This window comes from Crassostrea angulata, chromosome 10, assembly GCF_025612915.1.
Source record: "Crassostrea angulata isolate pt1a10 chromosome 10, ASM2561291v2, whole genome shotgun sequence".
Classification (NCBI taxonomy): Eukaryota; Metazoa; Mollusca; class Bivalvia; order Ostreida; family Ostreidae; genus Magallana; species Magallana angulata.
In genome coordinates, this window is record NC_069120.1 from 30873025 (window position 1) to 30897982 (window position 24958).

General features: G+C 32.6%; 1 protein-coding gene across 3 annotated transcripts in view; it reads left to right on the forward strand.

Moving 5' to 3' along the window:
- Positions 1-24958, forward strand: part of LOC128167421 (myosin heavy chain, non-muscle-like) — a 57811-nt gene that overhangs the window by 20884 nt on the left and 11969 nt on the right. For all 3 annotated transcript variants that reach the window (XM_052833134.1, XM_052833135.1, XM_052833136.1), the window contains 23 exons: positions 6656-6826; positions 7185-7349; positions 7489-7603; positions 7757-7938; positions 8030-8221; positions 9401-9561; positions 9847-9955; positions 10047-10250; positions 10353-10501; positions 10679-10949; positions 11780-11928; positions 12034-12178; positions 14565-14777; positions 14877-15083; positions 15195-15299; positions 15392-15544; positions 16667-16834; positions 16940-17052; positions 17153-17333; positions 17700-17912; positions 22709-23088; positions 23368-23491; positions 24700-24908. In XM_052833134.1, the coding sequence (XP_052689094.1) occupies positions 6656-6826; positions 7185-7349; positions 7489-7603; positions 7757-7938; positions 8030-8221; positions 9401-9561; positions 9847-9955; positions 10047-10250; positions 10353-10501; positions 10679-10949; positions 11780-11928; positions 12034-12178; positions 14565-14777; positions 14877-15083; positions 15195-15299; positions 15392-15544; positions 16667-16834; positions 16940-17052; positions 17153-17333; positions 17700-17912; positions 22709-23088; positions 23368-23491; positions 24700-24908 (4079 nt within the window). The remainder of the gene's footprint in view (positions 1-6655; positions 6827-7184; positions 7350-7488; positions 7604-7756; positions 7939-8029; positions 8222-9400; positions 9562-9846; positions 9956-10046; positions 10251-10352; positions 10502-10678; positions 10950-11779; positions 11929-12033; positions 12179-14564; positions 14778-14876; positions 15084-15194; positions 15300-15391; positions 15545-16666; positions 16835-16939; positions 17053-17152; positions 17334-17699; positions 17913-22708; positions 23089-23367; positions 23492-24699; positions 24909-24958) is intronic.

The window sequence follows — 24958 nt, forward strand, 5'->3', positions numbered from 1 at the left end:
ACAACCTGACATATTTCCATAGACAGTCAGTAACATAATTAGTAGGTGTTTTGTTTTGCCAAGGACCCAAACTATTTGTATTTTGATAAGTTAAAAAATTAAATATAATATAAAAAGGACACTACAGTGGCCATGTTGCAGTCAATAATTTTCTCCTTGCAATCTTTTATGCCTGACAAGGATTTGTACTGGTCAACTATGGAATTATATTTGGTTGATTAATATCATAGATGGCAAAGGCAAAGCTGAGACGCCTATGAGATTGATTAACACTTTAGTCAGTAACGAGTCTATTAAGTGTTTTGTTTTTCTTAGGACTATCAAGGGAGACATTTATTTCACAAGAACCAATGATCTTCAAAAAGCCCATGTAAAAGTGGCCTTACATTTCATCCAATTCAACACAGTCGCACAATTCAAAATTTTCATTTTCACCTTACAAATTGTCTTTCAAAAGTCTTTGCTGCACCCTTGTTCAATTACTATGTTTTGTTGCTATTTGATTAAGTCTCCCCTTTCAAACAAGATTTTTTCATTTTTAGGGTCTTCGGTTTCCGTTTCCAGCGGAAAATCCTCTTGTTATTCTACGTTTCTTTTTTATTAGGATCTTCTGTTTCTGACGAAAATTTTCAAAGCTTATTTTCTCCAAAACTATTTATTTGATTTGCACCAACTTTTCAGGACTTATAAAGCATCAAAGAGGATATGTTTTTAGTTACTAATTCTTCTTCTCTACTACCATATATATTTGTTAAAAACTAAACACATGGTTAATATAATGTCCATGAAGTCTTCTACCTAAATTTTGAAATTCATGACCCCTAGGACAGGGAAAATGTATTAAATCTTAGAAAATCTTCTTTACTCCCATACATGAGGGGAAAAAACTGAATGCATGGTTATGATGTCCATGAACCTCTCTATCTAAATTTTTGAAATTCATGGCCCCTGGGTTAGGGGTTCAGGCCCTAGGGCAGGCCAATATGACCATATAGTGTTAATGCATATAATGTTTAAAATCTTCTTCTCTACTCCCACAAATCTGTAAGAAAAAAAACTAACTTCAAAATTTTTTAGACTAGGAAGCTCTCTACCAAAATTGTAAATTTCCTGTCGAGCCAAGGTAGGGGCCAAAATGGTCATACAGTGTTAATGCATTCAATGTTAAATCATTTTATTGACTGTATTAAGAAAGAAAATATAGCCCTCTACCAAAATTTTAAATTCTATGTCCCCAAAGGTAGGGATTTTGAATCTAGGGCGAGACCAAAACAGCAAATAAGTGTCACAGGGTTAACAGGTGTGAATGTCAGTCAATATATTGGGTCTCAATAGCTCAGTGGGTAGAGTGCTGGGTCAGCTGGCACAGTACGTCAAAGGCCCTGGGTTTGATTCCCGGTTTAGACTTGACTCTTCAACACCTGTTTCATAGTGTATAGGGTAGGGGTTCTTACTGCAGGTATATGTCTTATTATTTTATTCTGCTCTGGAATTTCAATGAAAGAAATGGGGAAAATCGCATATTTAGGAAAAAGAATGAATCAGCGCTGTCTATGAAACCGTTGGAAAGAGTTCAAAGGGGGTGTAACAGTTAATGGAGTTATCTTCCCTTGCTTTTTCATAATGTATTTATCTTCCCTTGCTTGTTCATATTTAGTAATTAATCATTAGAAATATTTTAATTAAGAAGTTGTAAGATTAAAAGAGTTATACAAGTATGATTATTATTAAAGACAAAACTGCCAAAACAATTTTTGAACTTTCTAAAAAAAAAAAAATGTTAATAGTAAAGTAATAATTGGCTAGCAAAAATAACTAATTAGTGGTAGACCTACATGTAAAATGATTTAGGTATAAAAGTCAGGTCTTACTCCTGGTGTCATCCCTACCCTCCAGGAATTGTTTATTTATTTACCAGTTTATAAGTTAAAGTAGTTTGTTCATCTGCATCACCTATAATTTACTCAGTCTTTTCTCTTTCGTGTTTAAGTCACAAGCGGTATTATTTTAACTCTGCCATCTTTGATTGGATCAGAAAAGGGTCATTTATAATAATTTGTGAACTTATAAGCTTGTACATAGTTCACTATAAAGAAGCACTATATAAAAAGGTGTGTGGTAATTAACCTATATTTGCAGCTTCAAACTCACTAACCATTTTAAGGTGTAGCTTTTATAGAAGAATAGAGGAATTGAATGTCTGTATGTATTATGTAATATGATTTTAGAAGTTTAGAGTTTTTACTAATTCAGTGCCTCATTCATGATGAAAAAATAGAGTATTGCAATATTTGTGTACATATAACAGAAGCAGACTTGGAAAGACTGTTATTGAAGATATTTAAAAAAAACAGATGAAGGAGTTCGTTTTTTGCAAAATTAAAAAAAAGAAGAAGTATAAGTAGGTCGACTTCGAAGAATTGGTCGAAAAATTACCGCTAGTTTGAATGAATAAATGGTTTAAACCAATAATGTTATCATAGAAGCCTTTTATCTTAACTTACAGTTTTAAGGTGGAATGCTACACCAAAATTTTATTTTATGGATCGTTAGAGTATCATTTCTGAAGCAAGAATGCATTGTTCTAAGAAGGATGTATGCCCTTAATTTTTTTATATGATTTTTTGGTATTTTTTACAAAAAAGTAGAAATTTCTGTTTTGGTTGCAATAAACACACTGTAGAGTTTAAAATTTATTGTGAATAAATGCATATTAATATAAATATCTAATAATCATGTCCAGTAATGTCAATAAGATGTTTTATTTTTTTAATAAAAAAAAATATTTATGAAAATAAAAAACTTCTTTTGATAATATTTTTCAAACCTATGGATAAAATTTTCTAAAGAAACGTGTTCTATAGAAAAAAAAATGTAAGGCAATCATTTTTTAGAAAGAAATTGAATGAAATTGGGAATTTTTAGAGATGTGGGAAATTTTCAAAATTTAACCACACCTGATGTAAATTAGGAGAACAATTTAAAATTCAATTGAGTTCTTGTCTGCACATGAAGGAATATTGTTGATTTTCAATTTTTTGCAATTTAGATCGGGATCAGTTTGTTTCTAATCAGGGATCGGCCAAATTTTGAAAATTAGCAATATTTCTAAAGTTTTGTCAATTTCATTTGATTTATTTTTAAAAAGTGATTGCCTTATATTTCTTCTCCATAAGACATGTCTCTTTAAAAGATTTTATCCATAGGTTTGAGAAATATGAACAAAAATGTTTTTTATTTACATGTAGATAATTTTTTATTCAAAAAGTTAAAACATTTTGTTGACATTACTGGAAATTACTAATTTCTGAAAAATACGGTAATTTTTACTTTTTTGTTGGCTTATAATTTGATGTCTTGAATTAAAATCCACATTTCCAGTCATTATTAGTATTTAAAATTCATATTGATCAAGTCGATTTAGTAAGTGTTTCAGTAAAGGGGTATAAACATCTATTATTACATGTACATGCCACAACTTTCATATACATTTATAGATATTTGTGGTGCCAAGAATAAAACATTTCATTTTTGAATGATTAAATTTAAATGATTGATTAACATTTGAAAGACATTTTGTTGAATGGTAACAATAACTAAGAATCCTGAATATTCTAAGTTCCTCTGCAATGATTTGTGCTGTGCAGTTTTCTGCAAGTTTTTTTTTGTCCCCATAACAGCATGTTGTGAACACCGATTATTGTCATTAAAATGTACAGTTATTGTGTAGTAAGATTCTGTTTTCAAGCTTTGTCCAGCAATGTGAAAGCAATGTCTGTAGAAAGTTTCAACTTACTTTTAAGTTTGTCCTCAAATTTTTACTTCTTTTCATCATTTGATGACTGTTGTTTTGGATAAAGTCTGATGTCAAGTTTAGGGGTGATGTCTTGCCCTCTTGTACATATGTGGACTAAAATTGTAAACATTTCTTAAACTGACTTTTTTATACCAAAAATAATGACCAAAACTGTTATTTAAAGACAAAAAAGCAATAAATATGAGTTTTTACATGTTGTTTTGTATGCAAATTGTTCATTGCAAATTGTACTTGTTTGCTATTTTGCATATAAAACAACATGTAAAACTTCATAGTTATTGCTTTTAAAGCTATCAAGACGAAGTTTTTTTTTTTGGGGGGGGAGGGGGGAGGGGGGAACTGATGCTGTTGCTGTACCCCTTGCATCGGCATCAGTGTCAAACTTCCATGGCTGGTGCTTCTGGGCATACTTATTGATTTGGCAGACTTGAATGTTGAATCTATGCCATGCTGGAGGAGGTTAAGGATTTTTGAGCATTTAAAAGTTTTTGGAGTCTGTGCCCTTAACCATATCTAAGTTATCGCTGCACCTATCTTTACCAAACTTGAATGGATGGTGCATCTTACAGGGTTGCAAATAACATTTTCAAACCCAGGGGCCATGTGGGCTCCCAACTTTTAAAGTTATACAAGCCCACAATATTTTTTAGGGGCCCACTGAATTCACAAAGAAAATACTGTCATGACCAACTTTCATGGTTCATGTAACTATGCTTTATGTACCTCACTCAAACATGCTTGGTAGATGCAATTGTTGTTATATAAATAATATTATTCTTATGAAATTCCGTCATTAGAACAGTATTATATTGTATCATATGATAACATATTGTACTATATAATGCAAAACAATATCATAAATATAAAAAGATACAATATTGCCTTGTATAGTTTGATACATTATCATATGGTATGATATCTTATTGTATCATAAGATGCAATACAATATAGCATAGTATATTATATAATTATATTTACATCTACCAAGCATAATTTCCTCTATTTCTTACGGAAACTTATAGTTAATTCATAGCTCTATAGAAACAGCCAGACTTAAATCTACACGCCCTATTTATCGATTGGTTGAAATCTACAGCGGCTGAAAGTGACAGGACTGAAATTGACACGCCCTGTTTATCGATTGGTCTGAACCTACAGCAACCTTAGTAACTGCACGGATTAATCATGACGATGCCAGACTCACAGTCTCACATGAGACGATTTGGCTGTTTCTTTTAGCTAACGTACTTTTGTACATTAACAGTAATTTAGTGAACTTTTCATAATCAGTTTATTAATTAGTTAAAAAAAGATGTTAATATAAACAATAAAATGCTTTCTTTGATGATTCATGCTGGTTATGAAGGTTGCGATCATTGCAGAAAAAATTTACATAACCCGCTAACGCGGGTTATGTATTTTTCCTGCAATGTTGCTACCTTCATATCCCGAATGAATCACCAAAGAAAGCATTTTATTGTTTAAATAATAATAATACAATATTGTATTACTTAAAATAATATTGTATCATATCATATTTACAGTATCATCTTGTATTGTATGATATGCAATTGTATCATACAAAACAAAATGATATTTTAAAATATGAAAGGATACAAACTTATATTATACAATTGCAGACTTCATTGTAGGTCGATATGTGGTAATATGGATCCATGTCAAGTGATATCGACCAAATTAAGACACAGAAAGTGATAACGACAGAGCTTGTGAGTTCGATATCACTTTTTGTGTCTAAGGTCGATATCACTTGACATGGGTCCATATAACCAAATGTTGACCATGCAATGAAGTCCATAATAGTCATATTATATAATCACTCGCAGTACAATTAGGCCTATGACTGACAAGAAGTTTGTTTATAGATACAAAACAGTTAATGAATTGTACACTACAACATGAAAATAATCTGCAATCCTTTGAAATAAAATAGTGTTGTTTTTTTATACATCCGTCTTCCAGTTAAGAAACCTACCCCTATACATCGCCGAGTGGTTCGATTAAGGTACACATACAAAAAAAAAAGCTGCACATTTTCACAAACTTTGTGACACAGGAAAAAAAACCCTCTGATATACGGTATATGGTAGAATTAAGTTTGTTCAAAATATGACCCTTACCCTGGGTTCAGTGTTTAAAGGGGCCCTATCAGTGGTTAAACAATTTTTTTTTTGGGGGGGGGGGGGGTCAAATGATATATATATGTAGAATATGTAGCTTTTTGTGTTTTGCCTTATTATGTTATATCAGGGATGGGAGGAATTTTATGTGGAAAACAAGGAAAAAATTTCTTTAGGAGAAAAAAGTCATAGGTATTCTTTGTAAAAAAAATGTTTTAGCATTAGCAACAGGTGTCATATTCAGAATGCTTTAAAATCTTGAACCTTGTTAGATTAGAATAGGTTTTTGTCTATCAAATCTTCTTTTCAATAATTACAAGGCTATAATTAATGATATTACTTTGTAAGTATCATGATATAGTGATGACCCCACAAAATGCTGGGACTCCAAAGGCATTTAAAGTTTGATCTAGGAATATGTATGGAAAATTGTTTAAAATCTTATCGAGAACTTCAGGGTTACATATGTGATATAACTTTGCAAGCTCCCAGGTACTTGAAGACTGGAACAAGATATTCCCTGCTGAATTGTTCAAATGTTTTTGTATTCGACTTTATCATGGTGATTTGTTCAAATTAAGGGCTGTTTTTGCTCGTGTGAGCAATGTGGCCCTTGGACCTCTTGATTGTAAAGTTTTATTGGAAGTTTCATAGAGAAGTACATTAGCCATGAAAATGTATTGCTGTGTTTTTTCAGATGAACTCTTTTGAGCAGCTGTGCATTAACTACACCAATGAGAAATTACAACAGCTGTTTAACCACACCATGTTCATCCTTGAACAAGAGGAGTATCAGAGGGAAGGCATTGAGTGGAAGTTTATAGACTTTGGATTAGATCTTCAGCCTACCATAGACCTTCTCGAAAAGGTCAGAGTGTAGCAATAAGCTGAGCAAGTATTACTGTAAACCAACTTTTATTTACATATGGGAAATATTCATGAGAGCCTAGTAATCGCAAATTTTCTCACAGTGAACCACTCTTTGTTGTATGGGTATAATTACAACAGGGATGTGGATAAGGCCTCCTTGCAAAAATTGGCTGTCATGAACCAGTTTATCTCCAGTAACTCGTGGATTAATATCATTGCAAATTAATGTTGGTTGACAGTATTGAGAATGTAGACTTTTCAAAATAGTCAGGCTGTAGTAAGAAGGCGAGCAAGTATTATTTAAAATTGCAAGAAATTTTGATAAATTAATTTTTACAATATGGTACAATTTACAGCCTTTGGGCATTTTGGCCCTCTTGGATGAGGAGTGTTGGTTCCCAAAAGCTACAGACAAAACTTTCATTGACAAAGTGGTAGCACAGCATTCAACACATCCAAAATTCAGGAAACCAGACTTCAGAGCAGATGCGGATTTCAGTCTGATTCATTATGCCGGCCAGGTTAGTATTCTTTTTACCGTGACAGTTAAAAAGAAAAACTGTTTATAAAGATTTCAGTTTAAATAGCTTTGAGGCTGTTTGACACATTTAAAAAATTTTTGTTGCTTATACATAAAAAGATGTTTTTATTTTCACATAGGTGGATTATTCTGCTAGTCAATGGCTAATGAAGAATATGGATCCACTGAATGAAAATGTGGTTTCATTGATGCAAGGTTCATCAGATCCATTTGTATCAACAATATGGAAAGATGGTAATTTGTTTTACGGATATAAGTATTTCAACATGACTACTAAGGAATGAAATATATTCCAGTTTTGATTTTTCAAATTTGTTCAATAGTTAAATTGTTCATTTTCAAATTTGGGTTTGAAAATACTAGCAAAATCTTTCTTTATAATTCTAGCTGAAATTGTTGGAATGGGGGCCACAGCTGGTGGAGACACAATGTTTGGATCACGTACTAGAAAGGGAATGTTTAGAACTGTTGGTCAATTGTATAAGGAACAATTATCCAAACTGATGGCAACACTACGCAACACAAACCCCAACTTTGTCAGATGTATCATTCCAAATCATGATAAGAAGGTAATGAAAGACTTTAATTTTGTACATGAAATTGGATCTGGGTGCTTCTGAAGTAAGATATCAACATTTTTCTGAATTTGTCCTTCTTAAGGCTGGGAAGATTGATTCACCACTTGTCCTGGAGCAGCTGAGATGCAACGGTGTGTTGGAGGGAATTAGAATCTGCAGACAGGGTTTTCCGAACAGAATTCTTTTCCAAGAGTTCCGCCAGAGATATGAAATTCTCTGTCCAAACTGCATTCCTAAAGGATTCATGGATGGAAAGAAAGCTGTAGAAAGGATGGTAAGATATGAAAAATGAGGAAAATAAAATGAAAATTCAAATAAGCTTTAATTTCACTCATTTTAAAGATGCACATGTGTTCATTCTTACATGTCTTATACATATTTTTAGCTCGCCTGAGCCAAAGGCTCAAGTGAGATTTTCTGATCAAAATTTGTCCATTATCTGTTGTCATTGTTGTTGTCATAATCATCATAAACTTTTCACATTTTCAACTGCTTCTTCAGAACCACTGTACTTATTTCAAAAATATTTAGTGAAAAATCTTTTAAAATCTTCCTTTCAAAAACCATTTTGTCAGAAAAGTTGAAACTTGTGTGGAAGCATCCTCAGGTGGTGTAGATTCAGTTTTTGTCAAAATCATCATATATGGGGGAAAGATGAGACCACATTAAGGGATCCAATTTTTTATAGGACAATTTTTAAATTATAAAACTTAAATGTTATGTTATGCAATATTACTTTTACATATTTAACTTCTTGAAAACTACAAGGTTAGTTGATACCAGTTTTGGTTTGAAGCATTTTTAGGATAAAAGGAAAATAAATCGTGTAATTTTTTACCATATCACCCCCAACGCTTCATGGGCAAATTAAGCAAAAAAGGCCTAATTTAAAAATTTTTCTGTACTTCCACACATGTTGAAAAAAATATAAATGCACACTTGTTATGATGTCGATGAAGCCTTCTACCAAAATTGAGAAATTCATGGTCTCTGAGTCAGGGGTTCTGGCAGTAGGGTGGGGCTAAAATGGCCTTATAGTAAAAATGTATTAAATCTTAGAAAATCAGCTTCTTTACTCCCATATACATTTGAGATAAACCTGAATGCATAAATATGATCTTCTCATGAAGCCCTTTACTTAAATTGTGAAATTTAAGACCCGTGGGTCAAGGGTTCAGGACCCTTGGGTAGGGCCAATATGTTCACATAGTGAAAGTTTAATTTATTTTATGATATTTTCTTCTGAATATTATAGAAGTATTTATGGGTAAATGATTCTCAATCATCATATAAGAACAGGTGAGGATAACAGTCATAGGAGTCTCGGACTGGGGTTTAGACTCCAAAAAGAATCTTAAAATGCAAAAATAGGAGCCTCTGACAGGTCAGTCTAAGGGCTTAGGTGACCTTCAAGGCCTTTAGGCCTCTTGTTAAAGATTTTATTTGGTGACAGATAGGAGCTTTGGAACTGGATCCGAACTTGTACCGCATTGGTCAGAGCAAAATATTTTTCCGAGCTGGTGTTCTGGCTCATCTGGAGGAAGAGAGAGATCTCAAATTAACGGATGTTATCATTCAGTTCCAATCTCTGTGCAGAGGCTTGATAGCTAGAAGGTAACTGTCATGTAACATATCCTCAAGTCTCAAGACTTTGTTTAATGAATCGGTATGAAACAGTAAAATTTGGCCATTCAGGCATTAATTATATAATTATATCTATGTGCACTTTGAAATATGATATATAGTACTTTTGATTAAAAAGGTTACAAAAATTATTTGCACAAAACTCAAACTTAGTTTAATAAGGAAAAATTGAGGATGAAGCTTTCAACTTGTGTTGTTCATTTCAACTGACTGATCGTAATCTTAATATGCACATTTTTGTTTATTTTAAAAAAGAAATTACCAAAGGCGTCTACAGCAGCTGAGTGCAATCAGGGTGATTCAAAGAAATTGTGCAGCATACTTGAAACTCCGCAACTGGGCTTGGTGGAGATTATTCACTAAGGTATTGAAGAAGTTTAGTAAATTATGAAATTAGGATTTTGTTATATCAATAAAAAATGAATTATAAGATTTATAATTTGCATTTATGATAGGTGAAACCTTTATTGCCTGTAACTGGACAAGAAGAAAAAATATCTATAAAAGAAAAAGAATTGGAGAAATACAAGGAGAACTTTGAGAAGCAAAAAGCTGATTATGAGGAAATTGAGCGTAGGTATGCCCAGATCATTGAGGAAAAGTCCATTCTGGCAGAGCAAGTCCAAGCAAGTGAGGAAGTGGCAGCAGAGGCTGAGGAGGTAAGACAAAGGGTTTTGTAGTTCCTTGGATTGCCTCATTTATGGCAGAATGAATTGAACCACTAAGTTTAAATTAATGTACTTCATCTTCATGTATTTTAGGCTAGACGGCGTATTGCATCCAAAAAAGATGAACTCGAGGATATTCTCCATGAAATGGAGATAAGAATTGAAGAAGAGGAAGAAAAATGCAATCAATTGATTGATGATCGCAAGAAATTCCAACAGACCGTTACAGATTTAGAAGATCAGTATGTATATGCAATGAGAAGATAAAGAAATAATGGCTCCTTTTGATAAAAGGGATCTGGAAATTTAAGGGAAAAGTTTTGAAGTGTTGTTGAATTTGAAGTTAGAAAAATATGTATAAACAATTTTAATTGTCTGTTTGTCAATACCATGCATAAAATTATTAATCCTGATTTCAGATTGGAAGAAGAGGAACAATCAAGACAAAAGTTACAGCTAGAAAAAGTCTCAGCAGAGTCTAAAATTAAGAAATTAGAGGAAGACTTAGCTGTTCAAGATGATACCAATCAGAAGTTGAACAAAGAAAAGCGTAGTTTGGAGGAACGTTATAGTGAAGTGCAGAGTCAACTTGTAGAGGAAGAAGAAAAGGCCAAACAACTTGGGAAACTAAAGAATAAATATGAGGCCATCATTGCTGATCTTGAAGAGCGGTTAAGAAAAGAAACACAGGTATCATATACACTTACCTTAAGTTTGATTTTTAGGAGTAGAAAATCAACTGATAGTAAGGGGATTTATAGCTGTGATCTATGATAAGGAAATTTTTACAGTAGAAAAGAAAGACTTCTATTAAAAAAAACAAAAAAACAACATCACTTTCCAGACATTTACTTTGATTTTTTAAGATTAATAAATGAAAAAATGCACCAGGGCAGTAGTTTAAAAGAAAGTAAGGTCAATTTTATTGTTATTAAGAGACATTATTTCCCTTGAGGGAACATTGGGTGGCACGCACACACACACACACACACACACAGACACACAGTTATGTTCCAAATAACAACCTAATGAGAGAGTTGGGTATAAACCATAATATATTTTTCAATAGTAATAAAATAGTAACCCAAGTGTAATGAGTGTTTTTTACATAATGGCATCCAAAATGCGGTGAAATCAGATGCCATTTTATAGTTTGTAGGAAACATGTTATTGGAGAATTGTATGAAGACATCAGAATTATGTGTAAATTTGTTATCCATTTTAAAAGTTGTATTTTACTCAATAAAGACATTGTGGTTGTTGACTGACAATGATGCATTATGAATTTGGTACTGACTTATAAGTGACATTGATTAATCAATTTGAAAACTCGCACCATATCCGACTAATTAGCATGAGTTATTTATAGCAAAGTATGTAAGAAACACAAATTGTACAGTAATCAGTTGTCAATAAAAAAATTTGTGAATAGATGAATCAATAAATCTGTCAATGAAAAAAATATGCAAATAAAATGTGCCATGCCAGTGATATGATCATTATCTTCATGATTAATAAAGGCTCGACAAGAATTGGAAAAAATAAAAAGGCGTTTGGAAACGGAGATAAATGACTTGAGAGAACAGTTGCTGGAAAAACGACAACAAGTGGAGGAACTTCAAGGTGTGCTGTCCAAACGTGAAGAGGAGGTGCAGTTCACTCTCCAGAAGTAAGAGTGCAGTTATTACTTGGAAGCATTGCGACGTATAATACCTAAGACAAATACTAGTGGATTTGGATTAAATGATTTTTACTCCTCTTTTTTTTTTTTTAGAGTGGAAGAGGAAGGAGCTGCTAAGAGTACATTCCAGAAACAGCTCAGAGATCTCCAGACACAGATGCAAGAGTTGCAGGAAGATTTAGATGCTGAAAAAGAAGCCAGAAACAAAGCTGAAAAACTGAAAAGGGATCTGAATGAGGTAGGTATATACAATGGAGGAAAAATGAGCTGTTCTCTGTCTGTGTCTCCATCTGGTCAGACAGTAGAACTATTGTGTGATGCTACAGTGAACATTCATGTACTGCATCAGGGTTCGACACTAAGGCACGTCCGACCGACATTGTCTAGTAAACGATGGGTCCGGTCGGGTTAAATGTCTGTGTACTAGCCCGACTGGTCGTGTGAAAAAAAAAAGTGCACATACTTTTTCTGTAATATTAATATCAATAGAAGTAAAAGCACTTTTTCCTAACAGGCTTAAATTCTTCAAACCGTAATTTAAGTACAACCCAAGGATTAACCTAGAGGATGAAGTGGGGGAAATACTCACTTTTTGATCGGTAACTTCGCCGGAATTTCCTCCGGACAAAAAGTCCAAGTCGCACTGTACACGGAGTTCATGTAATCGTGCAAATTAACACCAAGGGCAATAAAATGATAATTATTTAATTCTAAAGACGTCTTCACAAACTCAGTTTATGCCTCTTGTAGTCTGTCTTATCTTTAAGGGTTATAAATACGGGTGATGCAACCACATGCTGTACAAAACGATGTTTATTACTTTAAGGCTAGTGTTGATATATAACAGTGAATTTGTCGGTAACTTGTAATTAGCTAATAACACTGCCAAATTTATGCTAAAATAATCATAAACCCAGGGGTGTGCAATTACAAAATTTGGCCACTAGCCCAGGGGCTAGTGGGAGTACCAAAGTTACTAGCCCAAGATTCAAAGTTACTAGCCAGACTATTTCGGACATGTCGACATTTCATTTTATAAAAAAAAAACCCTGTATGATACTAGTTAGTATATAATTATTAATATACGAAATATTTATTACTTGCATGTTTTCTGTGGTAGACTAGTTCAAAAATATTCAACTTAATTGGTTTGGGTACCGTTTATATAATAAGAACCAAACATAACATTGTGAATGTGAACAGACTCTATAAAATCACTGCAACTATCTATGTGTGCATGCATTTTATCCTGTTTAATTTCCATTTACAAAATACAACTATGCAATTAATTACGTAATGGTAAATTTTAATTAAAAATAATGTAAAATGCACAAATAATAATATGCAAAATATGAATTTTTTTTTAATTCACCAAGCAGGTCACTTTAAAATGTGTTTATGAGAATAGTTAGTGAAGAAATTTATAATATCTCTGTAATGCATCTCTCTCTCTCTCTCTCTCTCTCTCTCTCTCTCTCTCTCTCTCTCTCTCTCTCTCTCTCTGTAAAAAAAATTATATTTAAAAAAGCCAATGAATACATATTACAGAAAAAGAAATCATTTTACAGTGATGTCACTTGAAACAGCTGCACAGGTAACTACGGAAGCTATGTGCAGTGAGGCGTGACTATCTCGTCTAGCCACTGGTCAGGTCAACACTGTCGGTAAAACTTCAAAGTGTGAAACTTACAGCAGAGTGTTTTTTCTCAGAAGAATGTAGCACGAGAAAAAAATGCTTAAGAATTTTTTTTTGGCTATCATGACTTAAAAGGAGCAGATATTATGCCTCTGTGATAACAATGACGATACACTTTTCCTACTAGGACACTGCAAATTTACCGGCATATTTTGCCAACTCTGGTTATGATTTACTAGCCCGACGGGCTACCACAGTTAATGTTTTTGCTAGCCCGACCTCTAAAATCGGTAGCCCCGGGCGTCGGGCGATGGTAATTGCACACCCCTGATAAACCCTTTGTTTACAGTTATAATATCTTTTTTTTTAAAAACTAATCCTCAACATAATGGTTGGGTTGGACTAATGCCACCAAAATACACTAAAAACAGAGATTGATTTTATATGTCATTTTAGTTAACACAATTACAAAACATTTGATCTATAAAATGTATGAATACAATAAATAATTTAAATTAAGTAAACTGATAAATTTTTTTTCAATTTTTAGAATTTGTTTTATTTTCTAATCATAATGACTTGTTTCTAATCTATTGTCAAGTAATGAAAGTCTCCCCGATTTCTCAAACTTCTCCATGTTTCTCTGTTAAGGAGAAGTAAGGGAAGTCTCCCAAAAGTTTTGTTGGTCCCTGGTCAACCATTACTTGTATCATTATTAGTACAGTTTGAATAAAATTAAATCTTAAATAGTATTTGAATGATTCATTATTCATAAAGATAACCCAATACAATTAAACAGAAACAGGTATTTAATATTTTATGTTTTTCATTACGTTTAGTTTATTTTTGTGAAAAATTGGTCAGGGCTAGTAGTAAAAGAGTCAGGGCTAGTGAAAAACTTCTGAGGTAGCCCAACAGGTCTAGTAATTCAAAAACTTAATGTCAAACCCTGTGCATTGAATTCAGTTTATTGCATTGGATGTTTCAGGAACTTGAGGCTTTAAAGACTGAGCTAGAGGAGAACCTTGATGCCACTGCAGCTGTCCAAGACATCCGAGCCAAGCGCGAGGATGAACTCAGAGAACTCAAGCAAGCACTGCAGACCAGTCAGAAACAGTATGAGACTAATGCACATGATCTCAAACATAAATATCAACAGCAAGCAGATCAACTTAATGAAGATCTGGACAATGTCAAAAAGGTAACACTAGTTGTTGGTTTGATGATTGGGATTTTATCTCATATTGTGGTGTATAATTTGAAGAAAAAGTATATCAATTTTGTTGAAAACTTCTTGTAGATTAAACAAACCTTGGAGAAAACTAAACAGACCCTAGAGGCAGAGAATCAAGATTTATGCAATGATCTAAAATCTGTTCAAATGGCTAAAACAGAGTCTGAAAGGAAACGCAAACAAGTTGAACAGCAGCTGCAGGAGGCTACAATCAAACTACAGGAAACAGAACGAAGTCGGGCTGACGCAACAGACAAATCCAACAAGCTTGCTGTAAGTTTTTGATTGTGAAGGGACACTGAAACCAAGAATGACACTTGATACAGCATTTACATTTGTCTTCATGCTTTACATGTACATTATTTTATCTATTCAATATTTTAGATTGAATTGGAATCTGTCAGTAAACAACTTGAGCAAGCTGAAACAAAAACTATACAAAACAGCCAGAAGATCAGCTCCCTAGAGGCTCAGCTGCTAGATGCACAGGTAAGTTGTTGATGCAAAACTTAGACTATCTACTCTTAAAATAAATACTAAAAGATTGACACAAGTTTTTATAATTAATCTCTGAATTTCAGGAACTAGCAAATGAGGAAACAAAAGCTAAATTGTTAGCTCAGTCTAAACTACGGCAAGCAAGTGACGATATTTCTTCACTCAATGAACGAGTTGAGGAGGAAGAAGAAGCAAAGAGGCAACTTGAAAAACAAATGTCAGAGTTGCAAGCCAAAGTAAGTCACAAAGCGGTAATTTAGGTCCCTACATTTTGACCCTATTCCCTTCCAAATTTCACCGATTTTTCCCCAATTTAACCTGTACTTTTTAGCTAACCTGAGTTTTGTAAGTAGTTTATGTGACTATATGTTATTCTTTAATTTTTATTCATAGATTAAAAAGATATAAAAGAATTACAATTTTGATTTTCAGAAATATTTTCTTAATTAAAAAATCAAATACTTGACAAAACCATCTTTGGCATTTGTTTATGTATAATTATATTACACATTAGTTGACACCAAGTTTTAAAGGGGCATGGTCACGATTTTGGTCAAAATTTTTTTTTCCGATTTTAATGTTTATGCTTTAGTAAGGCATTTTTAATAGGCAACCAAAATTTGAGTGTCATTTGATGAGTTACATGTATAAGCGAGTTACAGAGCTTGCAATTCTTCGCTATGTAAACAAAGCGTTTGTTTACATTTCGAATGTTGAAGAGAAAGTTCCAGTTTTAGACCTAAAATAAATATGTTAATCGTTAGGAACTGTTTATTTATGCTTTAAATGAATAATAAGATAGACAAACCAGCTTTAAAAAGATTTTTTACTGGTATATTGGTAAACAAAAACGGGGCACACGCCTTGTTTACATGACGAAGAATTGTGGGCACTGTATCTTGCTTAAAACTCAACGACTGGCACCCAAATTTCAATTGATCATTATAAATGCATTCCTAAAGCATTGCAAATGATAAAAATAGAATTTGACCAAAATTGTAACCATGCCCCTTTAAGCTCGAAAGTATTCTGTTTGTCCTCAAAACAGGTTTTCCCATTTCATTGAAAAAATGCAAAAGAAATTCATATAAAATAACAAAGTTGATATTGATCTCTGTTTTTTGGAATCGTACTTCAAAAATGATTCTCTGTCGATCAATCAAATAGAATTTTGGTGTGTCGAGGAACCTTAAAGATCGTCTGACAAAAAGGTGTACAGTTTTTACATAGAAGAAATAAAGAGGGAGCTGGTCGGGACTTTTTAAATTTGCCGATATCGAGGGGGTGCTGGTTTTTTATGGGTGGCGGTATTAAGAAGTTTCACTGTTGTAATAAACCATTTATTTATTAATTTTTAGAATGCTGAGCTTAAGAAAAAGACAGAGGAAGATGCCAACAATATGGAGAATGCAGAAGAGCAGAAAAAGAAACTTGCTCGTGAAGTTGAGGCTCTGACTGTCAGGTTAGAAGAATCCACAACATTGGCTGACAAACTGGAGAAGTCCAAAAAAAAGCTACAGGCAGAGGTTAGTTAGACTTGTTAAAGTCTCATTGAACAGTTTTTACTGGAATTGCTGTGTAGGTTCATAGGTTTAATTTTTTTTTTAAACTTTATGCTTTGTTAATTTTAGGTTGAAGATTTGACTGTGGAGTTGGAAACCCAGAAATCTGCTGTTTCTAATAGTGACAAAAAGCAGAAAAAATTCGACCAAATGCTGTCAGATGAAAAGGCTGTTTCACAGAGGTATGTCTTGTGTATTGAATTGAAATTTTGAAATCAAGGAATCTTGTTTTAGGATTAATGATCTGTGATAATCACACATGTATATATTTTAACTTTACAGACTTGCAAATGAGAGAGATAATGTGGAAAGAGAGGCTCGGGAGAAAGAGACTAAGATATTGAATTTGCAGAGAGAGTTAGAAGAATTGAAAGAAATGTATGAAAAGTCAGAGAAGGGCAGGTTAGCATCTCAGCGGGAACTGGACGACCTCATCTCAACCAGTTCAGATGTTGGAAAGAATGTAAGAAACTGTCATTTTTGGTTTTCCAACAGTTGGAAGTTTTTCAAATGATATCTAATCAAAATCACATTTACTGTGAAATCATTAAATTTCGTAGGGGCCAATTTTCGTGGATTGCTTAAATTTTACAGGTTCATGGGGACGTAATTTCGTGTATTCACTGAAACCTACAAAGGAAATATGACTTTTTGTATCCTAATATATTAATTCGTTGAGGATGTTAATTCATGGTTGAGAGGTACCCACGAATTCCACGAAAATTGAGCCACCACGAAATCTAATGATTCTACAGTATTTTGTATGTGTTTGGGTGGCAACTACAATTTTACATTGACTAACTGCCTTTGAACATTTGTATTTCCTCAGGTGCATGAATTGGAGAAGGCCAAGAGGACATTGGAAAGTCAGGTTGAGGAACAAAGGAATACAATTGAGGAGTTGGAAGATGAGCTGCAGTGTTCTGAAGATGCTAAGCTGAGATTAGAAGTTAACATGCAGGCACTAAAGACTCAGCTAGAGAGAGAGTTGCAGGGCAAAGAGGAGGCAGTGGAGGACCAAAAGAAGCTTCTCCTCAGACAGGTCTGCATTGTCGTTATTGTAAATCTCTACTTGAAATTTGACTAAAAATGAATTTTCAGGAATAATTACTCAATATTGATTTTAGCATCATTCATTAAGGATTTAAGAAAAGTTGAACAGACAGGAGGGCAGGGCAGTGACATGTTGTTTTACAAATCATTTATAAATAACATCTACGCAGCACTGTTAAACTTACTATGAAAATATCAGCGGATTTAAACGTTTATTAAACGATGCATCTATTATTACAAAATATTTATGTAAAGTTATTTAATCAGGATATAAATGTGATATTAAATGAAACAGTATTGTTAATGCTACATAGTATGGTAATTATGGTAATGTTTTGGGAGTTTATTAAATTTAACAAGCTCATCAAAGAAAATCATAGTCCTATGGGATTAATTTTCTGATATGGAGTTCCATTGTACCACAGGAGAAAATGGGGAAATTTTGAAACAACTAATTGCATCTGTCAAGACTTTAATTAGAAAGTAATCAAAGTTTTATCAACAGAAGAGCATTGCTTGGCTACCAGTATTTCCATTTACTGCAAAGGGAGGAGTTATGTCATTTTGTTGGGTTTTCTTTAAAACAATCAAATAAAAAAACAAAATAGATCAGATACATAAATTTGTAAATGTATTATTGTTATACATAATTATGTATTTACAGTGAAATTCTGATAATTTTGATTTTAATTTTTCTTTGTTAACTTTTTTTTTTCACAATTCTAGAATTTTTTTATTTGTATGTGTTCCAAATTATTATTCAATTTAATTATTTGTCCCATTTGAAATTAGCCTTGCGGGGGTATTAGTCCCATTAGGACAGTTCTAGTTTATATCTAAAAGACGGTAATGATCTGTTTCGTGTATGCCCTTGTAAAAAGCAAATTTAGATAGGCTTCACGATGTCAAACACATCGAACTTATACATTAAACACTCTGATAAAGAAATAATGCACGCCCTAAAAATTATTCCATTTCTAATCAAACCAAGCATAATGGATATGATTTAAAGGTCATATGAAACGATTTTTAACACTATGATTTTCTTTCATAAATATAAAGCTTGGTATAAACAAATGTTAAAATACGTGATGTAAGATTTTTTTGCCTTTGCATTACTGAGAAATAACCGTGAAAACTGAGCACCTCAAAAAATTCTTCCCCGCTTATCGTTCTTGATTTTGTGGATTTATGACGTCACACAGACCCACCGATGTAAACGATGCATTAAAACTAGTGTAATTTTAAAGAAGTTTATCGATTAAATTTTAGTAATTTTTGCATATATGAACGTGTCTTTCTTTTCAAATGAGATAATTTGATTTCGTAGTAGCCTACAGATGACTTAGTTTTAATTGGTCGTTAATGAATAAGCTTTCATGATGAAGATCCTGCACTGCAGTGGAAATTTAACGAAAGAAATGCTCCAACATTAACAGCCGATTAATGAATTATGCTTATCCTTTTGAAATAGAAACATCATTTTCTTCTTCGGTACGTATAGTGATTGAGCTACATTTAAAGGGAATTAAAGTATTTTAATTGATTTGATGTATTTTGTCACATAAAAAAGTATAAGACAGGCCAATGAAAATGTTTGAGGCATTGTGTACATAGTTTGTATTTAAGAGCTGCTGTTAAATGCCGCAAAATTATTCTTAAATTTTATTTTGAAATAATATTTATTTCTGACTTATTGATACTGGTACTGTACCAGTTATCGGCTAAGACCAGTTATCGGCTAAACTGAGAGTTCGGGTTTATAGCACGCAACAATCCAATATTTTTTATTTCAGTCGTCTTTTTCGATTAAAGAAAAGTAAGTTTGCTTGAAAACTTTCTTGAATATGTTTTATACATGAGCTTAAACGATCATTGTTTACCGCTGATTTTACATCTTTGCACTTTCAGCAGTGGGGGAAGTGGCGTAATAAGTTAAAAATAGAATATTACCTTTTTGTGATACGTTATTATATCCCTTCTTTGATTTGACATATAAAATAAATACATTTAACATGTATAAACAAAAGGAATTCACGAATTTCCGAAAGATTCGTAGCGCAATTGAACGCCTGATTGCACAATTATGTATTGAATAGTATACGATTTGGTGTATTACCGTATGATAATAAACGAATTATTTTATGAGTTTTGTTTATAATGTATCATGACCCCGAATACTTTAGTTTGACCTCACAAGGTGCATAATTTAAACTACATTTAGCAGAGTATAAAATCAACATGAACACGGATTTTTACTATGTTATTATCACGAAGCCGATAACTGGTACAGTAAATTGTAAAAACTCGGCAAATTCGGGGCGTGCTTAAAAGCACAAAACGGCAAGATGTTTTGGGTTCTAAATAATGATATAAACTAACAGATTGATAAATAAGGAGTGCACTTTTTAAACTATGTCAAGTTTTATCCAAAAATATCAAGAAATAAGGAATTGCGAAAAGAAAACGTTAAATTTTAGCCGATAACTGGTACAGGGCCAGTATATACATGTACCAATATCTTAAGAAAATACTTTATGTACACGTGTATTTACGTTTTATTAAGATTGCGGAAATATCATGGCATTTAAGGATTTAGAAATGTATCAGTAAAATAAATCGGTTGTTTGATAGAAATAGTTGTGAACGAATGTGAAGATAATCAACAGATTTTATTAAGAACAAGCATCAATAATGATAAAAAACGAAAGAAAAAATTGCGGAAGGAAGTGAGATAGAAGGGATCTGTGAGTAAACACCGCACATGTATACACGTTGTAAAATCAAAACACCGCACATATCAATATAAGTACACGTTTCAAAAACAAAGCATTTGAAGAAATTTCTCCTAGACTAAAAATAATTAAATGGTAACATATTTGTGAATTTGAAAGCGAAACAAACAGTATAATCGTGAAGCGAATGAGGCACCACGAGGCCTATAAGTTTAGAAAAAAAAATCTTAATGAATCGCATTCATATGAACGTGCAAATGGGAAAAAACGATTAGTTATTTTTGAATTTGTCAATTTCATAAAAAAAAGGTCGAAATAAAACATATATACATGCATATATTAAAATTATATTAAACTTGCATGTGGATCTATGAAGAAAATCATTCATTCTCCGTGCAGTCTCGAAACTAAATATGTACACGTCACGCTATTAAATATAAACGCACACGATTTCATTTCTTGAGAGAAAAAATACTGACGTGGTTGATTATTTTATAATTATACAAGTTTTTATATAGAATAGTATTTTTTTTTCTTTTAAAATGCTGCAAAATGACATGGATATTTGTATTCACAACATAGCTTTATATGGCTATTGGGTCTTACTGACGTCATAAGCAAGGGAGGTAAGCCGCGTAAGTCAATCTTCCTTTTCGCGAGTAAGTGATTTTGATCGACTGTGGCGCTCACATTTTGCATAAAATATTCAAAAAACAATGTCAGTCTTATTAAATAGGCACTTATTAACTCATTCCCGTATATAACTCAATATAGTCAGGATATCGTTTCATATGACCTTTAATGGTATAATAATTGTTTTTAGATTATGCTCTGTTCATTTATTAAATGCATTTTTCCATGTTTAAATATTGTTTGATCCGCCACTCTCTTCACAAAATGTGCGTCAAAATTAACAGTATGGTGTCACATCGACAACTGCACCGCGATCAGTCAGTTGTTTATATTTGTTGTTGTTGGGCTTATTTGACTACAAAGTTGCACGCATAGGTAATTTTTAATTTAGTTTAATGTTTTCTTACCCACAACTAATTAAATTTAAGTGTGTTAAATTATGGTTTATAAACAATTTTTAATTAATCTGTGTATATTCTGTATTTGTTTGAAATATTTCCTTTATTATATTTTTATTTTATGTTTTAACAATTATAGCTGCGTGGATCAAATTACATGCTTAGCCTGTTGTTGGGCAATATTTCTATTTATAAAATTGGTCAGTGTTGTTTATATTTGTTGTTGTTGGGCTTATTTGACTACAAAATTGCACGCATAGGTAATTTTTAATTTAGTTTAATGTTTTCGTACCCACAACTATCGGAAATTACTTCATTAGCATTTTTGGCGACTTGTTGTTTTGTATGATGTCATAATTAACATTTCCTGTATTTTCTGGTCGGCGTGACCACAAAGTAAACCTTAACAGTGCTGCTTAAATAGACAATTTAAATATCATAAATTACTGTGTACAGTACACACTTGTGTATAATATGCACCCCCAAAGTTGGATACAAAATGCTGTTTCTATGTACAGAACACTTTAAAAAAATGATTGTATTATCTATCGATGTTTATTTGTTTGTAATATTAATGTATTCTATGCACTTGTTAGTAATTATTATGTTTGAGGATCACATCCAAAGCAACAACCAAACTAATGTATTTATTGATAATTAATTAAATTCTTTTATTATTTAAAAGAAACAGGTGTAGATCTTCTTTATTGATTGATTTATTAAAACAGCATAAAGGACACATGATCTTAATTAAATCAGCATAAAATAAAGGGACACATGATCTAAATACAGGAGGAAGGGATTTTTCTTTTAATTTTTCAATCCTGAATTTTAACTTTTTAAAAATAGTTAAAAAATAAAAATTTCGAATGAAAAAAAAAATTATTTTTAGCTAATATAACTTTATCAGTGGGGGGTATTTCGATGAGGTGGGAGACAATTCCAAACGAACAATGTTTTTTTCACTTTATGTTATTATGTAAGTGTTGTATTATGGATTTGAACATGTACATTTCTAGTTGAGAGACATGGAAGCTGAACTTGAGGATGAAAGAAAACAAAAGGCAATAGCAGTGAATGGACGCAAAAAACTTGAAAATGATCTTAAAGACTATATTCAGCAAGTTGAAATGGCAAACAAAGTAAAGGAAGATGCTGTAAAACAACTGCGTCGTATTCAGGCACAGATGAAAGAAAATCAGAGAGAATTAGATGAGGCAAGATTAGCGCGAGAAGAAATACAAGGCTCTTTAAAAGAGAATGAACGTAAGGTAAAAACACTTGATGCTGAAATACTGCAGCTTCAAGAAGATCTTGCAGCAGCAGAAAAAGCCAAGCGTAATGCTGAAGCAGAGAGAGATGAACTCCAGGATGAACTTAGTAGCAATACAACTGGAAAGTAAGTTCACAATTCAGGTTGAATTTTAATTGGCATATTTATTGATATCTTGGCACCAATATCTGCATTTATGCAGTTATATTTAATGTGTCGGCTATGCCCAACAGTCTTCTAGCAATCATGCAGATTTTTCTTTTAAGTGCAAGAAAGAAGAATGTTCCTTTCTAAAGCAGTAAAATTATCAAAAGATTTTTTATTTATTAAACTGAATTGTGCACAAAAAGAAACCAATGAATTTCGTAGTGAAAATTGCATGTTTTTTTTTTTTTTTTTTTTTAGATCTGCTTTGTTGGAGGAGAAAAGACGAATGGATGCTAGAATTCAACAACTGGAAGAAGAGCTTGAAGAGGAGCAGAGCAATAGTGAAATGTTAACTGACAAAGCACGAAAGGCACTCAACCAGGTAGAATTTGACTTTTTTTTCATTGTTTTATAGCTGTAAATTAAGACGTTTAATCTGAAAGCAGTGGAATTATGAGTTTGAGGTGGTATGGGACATCTGTCAAAATTAATGTGTACATCATACTAGTAATCAAATACGTTCATCGTTTTAGAATTTCCAAATTTTATCTTATATGACCAAAAAGACTGGGTTTAAAAATGGTAAAAGATAAAAAAGCCCCAACAGGATTCGACCTCATGACTTACAAATTCGTAGTTAAGGTGCTAACATATTGAACTACATTGTTAAGGTGGTATGGGACACCTCCATCTTATGACTTATTGTTTATCGAAATAAACATTAAAATGAAGTCTAATTATATAAGTAGTTTCTTTCTCAAAACTGTCACCTAACAGCCTAGCGTAGTGGGTTAGAGGGTTTACTACAAATAATGAGTTCGAATCCCGCTGGGAGTTTTAGATTTTTTAACTCTCCAAAAATTTACAAAAGCTATTCTTTTGTTAAATAGTGTAACATTTAAAAATTTTAAATCAGCGAAAGTATTCTAATTTTAATGTACTTTTATCCACATTAATATTGACTGATGTCCTATACCACCTTAAATTATATATTGGTAAGAAAGAAAATTACACTTGATTTTATTGTTTTTTTGATAAATAGTATGTCCCAATATAGAGGTGTTCTATGCCACCTTAAACTATTTTTCTGATTTTAATATTTACGATGATTTAGAAAGGCATTTTCAATAGGCAACCAAAATTTGTTGAGTTATAAGTGAGTAACAGAGCTTGAAATTCTTCGCTATATAAACAAAGCGTTTGTTTACATTTTGAACATTGAAGTTTTAAAAAAAATTTCAGTTTTAAACCTAAAACGAATATCTTGAATGTTAGGAACGATTCACCTATGCTTAAAATAATTAAAAAGATAGACAAATAAGCTGGAAAAAGATTTTTTACTGGTATTTTGAACCTATGTAAACAAAAACAGGGCACGAGCCTTGTCTACTTGACAGAGAATTGTGAGCCCTGTATCTTGCTTATAACTCTACAAATGACTCTCAAATTTTATTTGATCATTAGAAATGCATTTCTAAAGCATTGTGAATAACGAAAACATAAAAATAAAATTTAACCAAAATCATGACCATGCCCCTTTAAGACAAACTGAGGTTGTTTTATTTTTCATTTGAACTGTTGCCCTTTCAGGTCGAACAGCTGACCACAGAACTTAACACTGAAAGGTCATTGTCCCAGAAAATGGAGAATCAGCGTTCAACATTGGAAAGACAGAATAAAGATCTTAAAGAAAAACTAGCAGAACTTGAAAACCAGATACGAACTCGTACAAAGGCCACCATTGCCACTCTGGAGGGCAAGGTCTCTAATCTTGAGGAGCAGTTGGACGTAGAGACAAAGTAAGTTAAGGCGGAATGATACAGCAAAATTTCATTTTATGGATCATTAG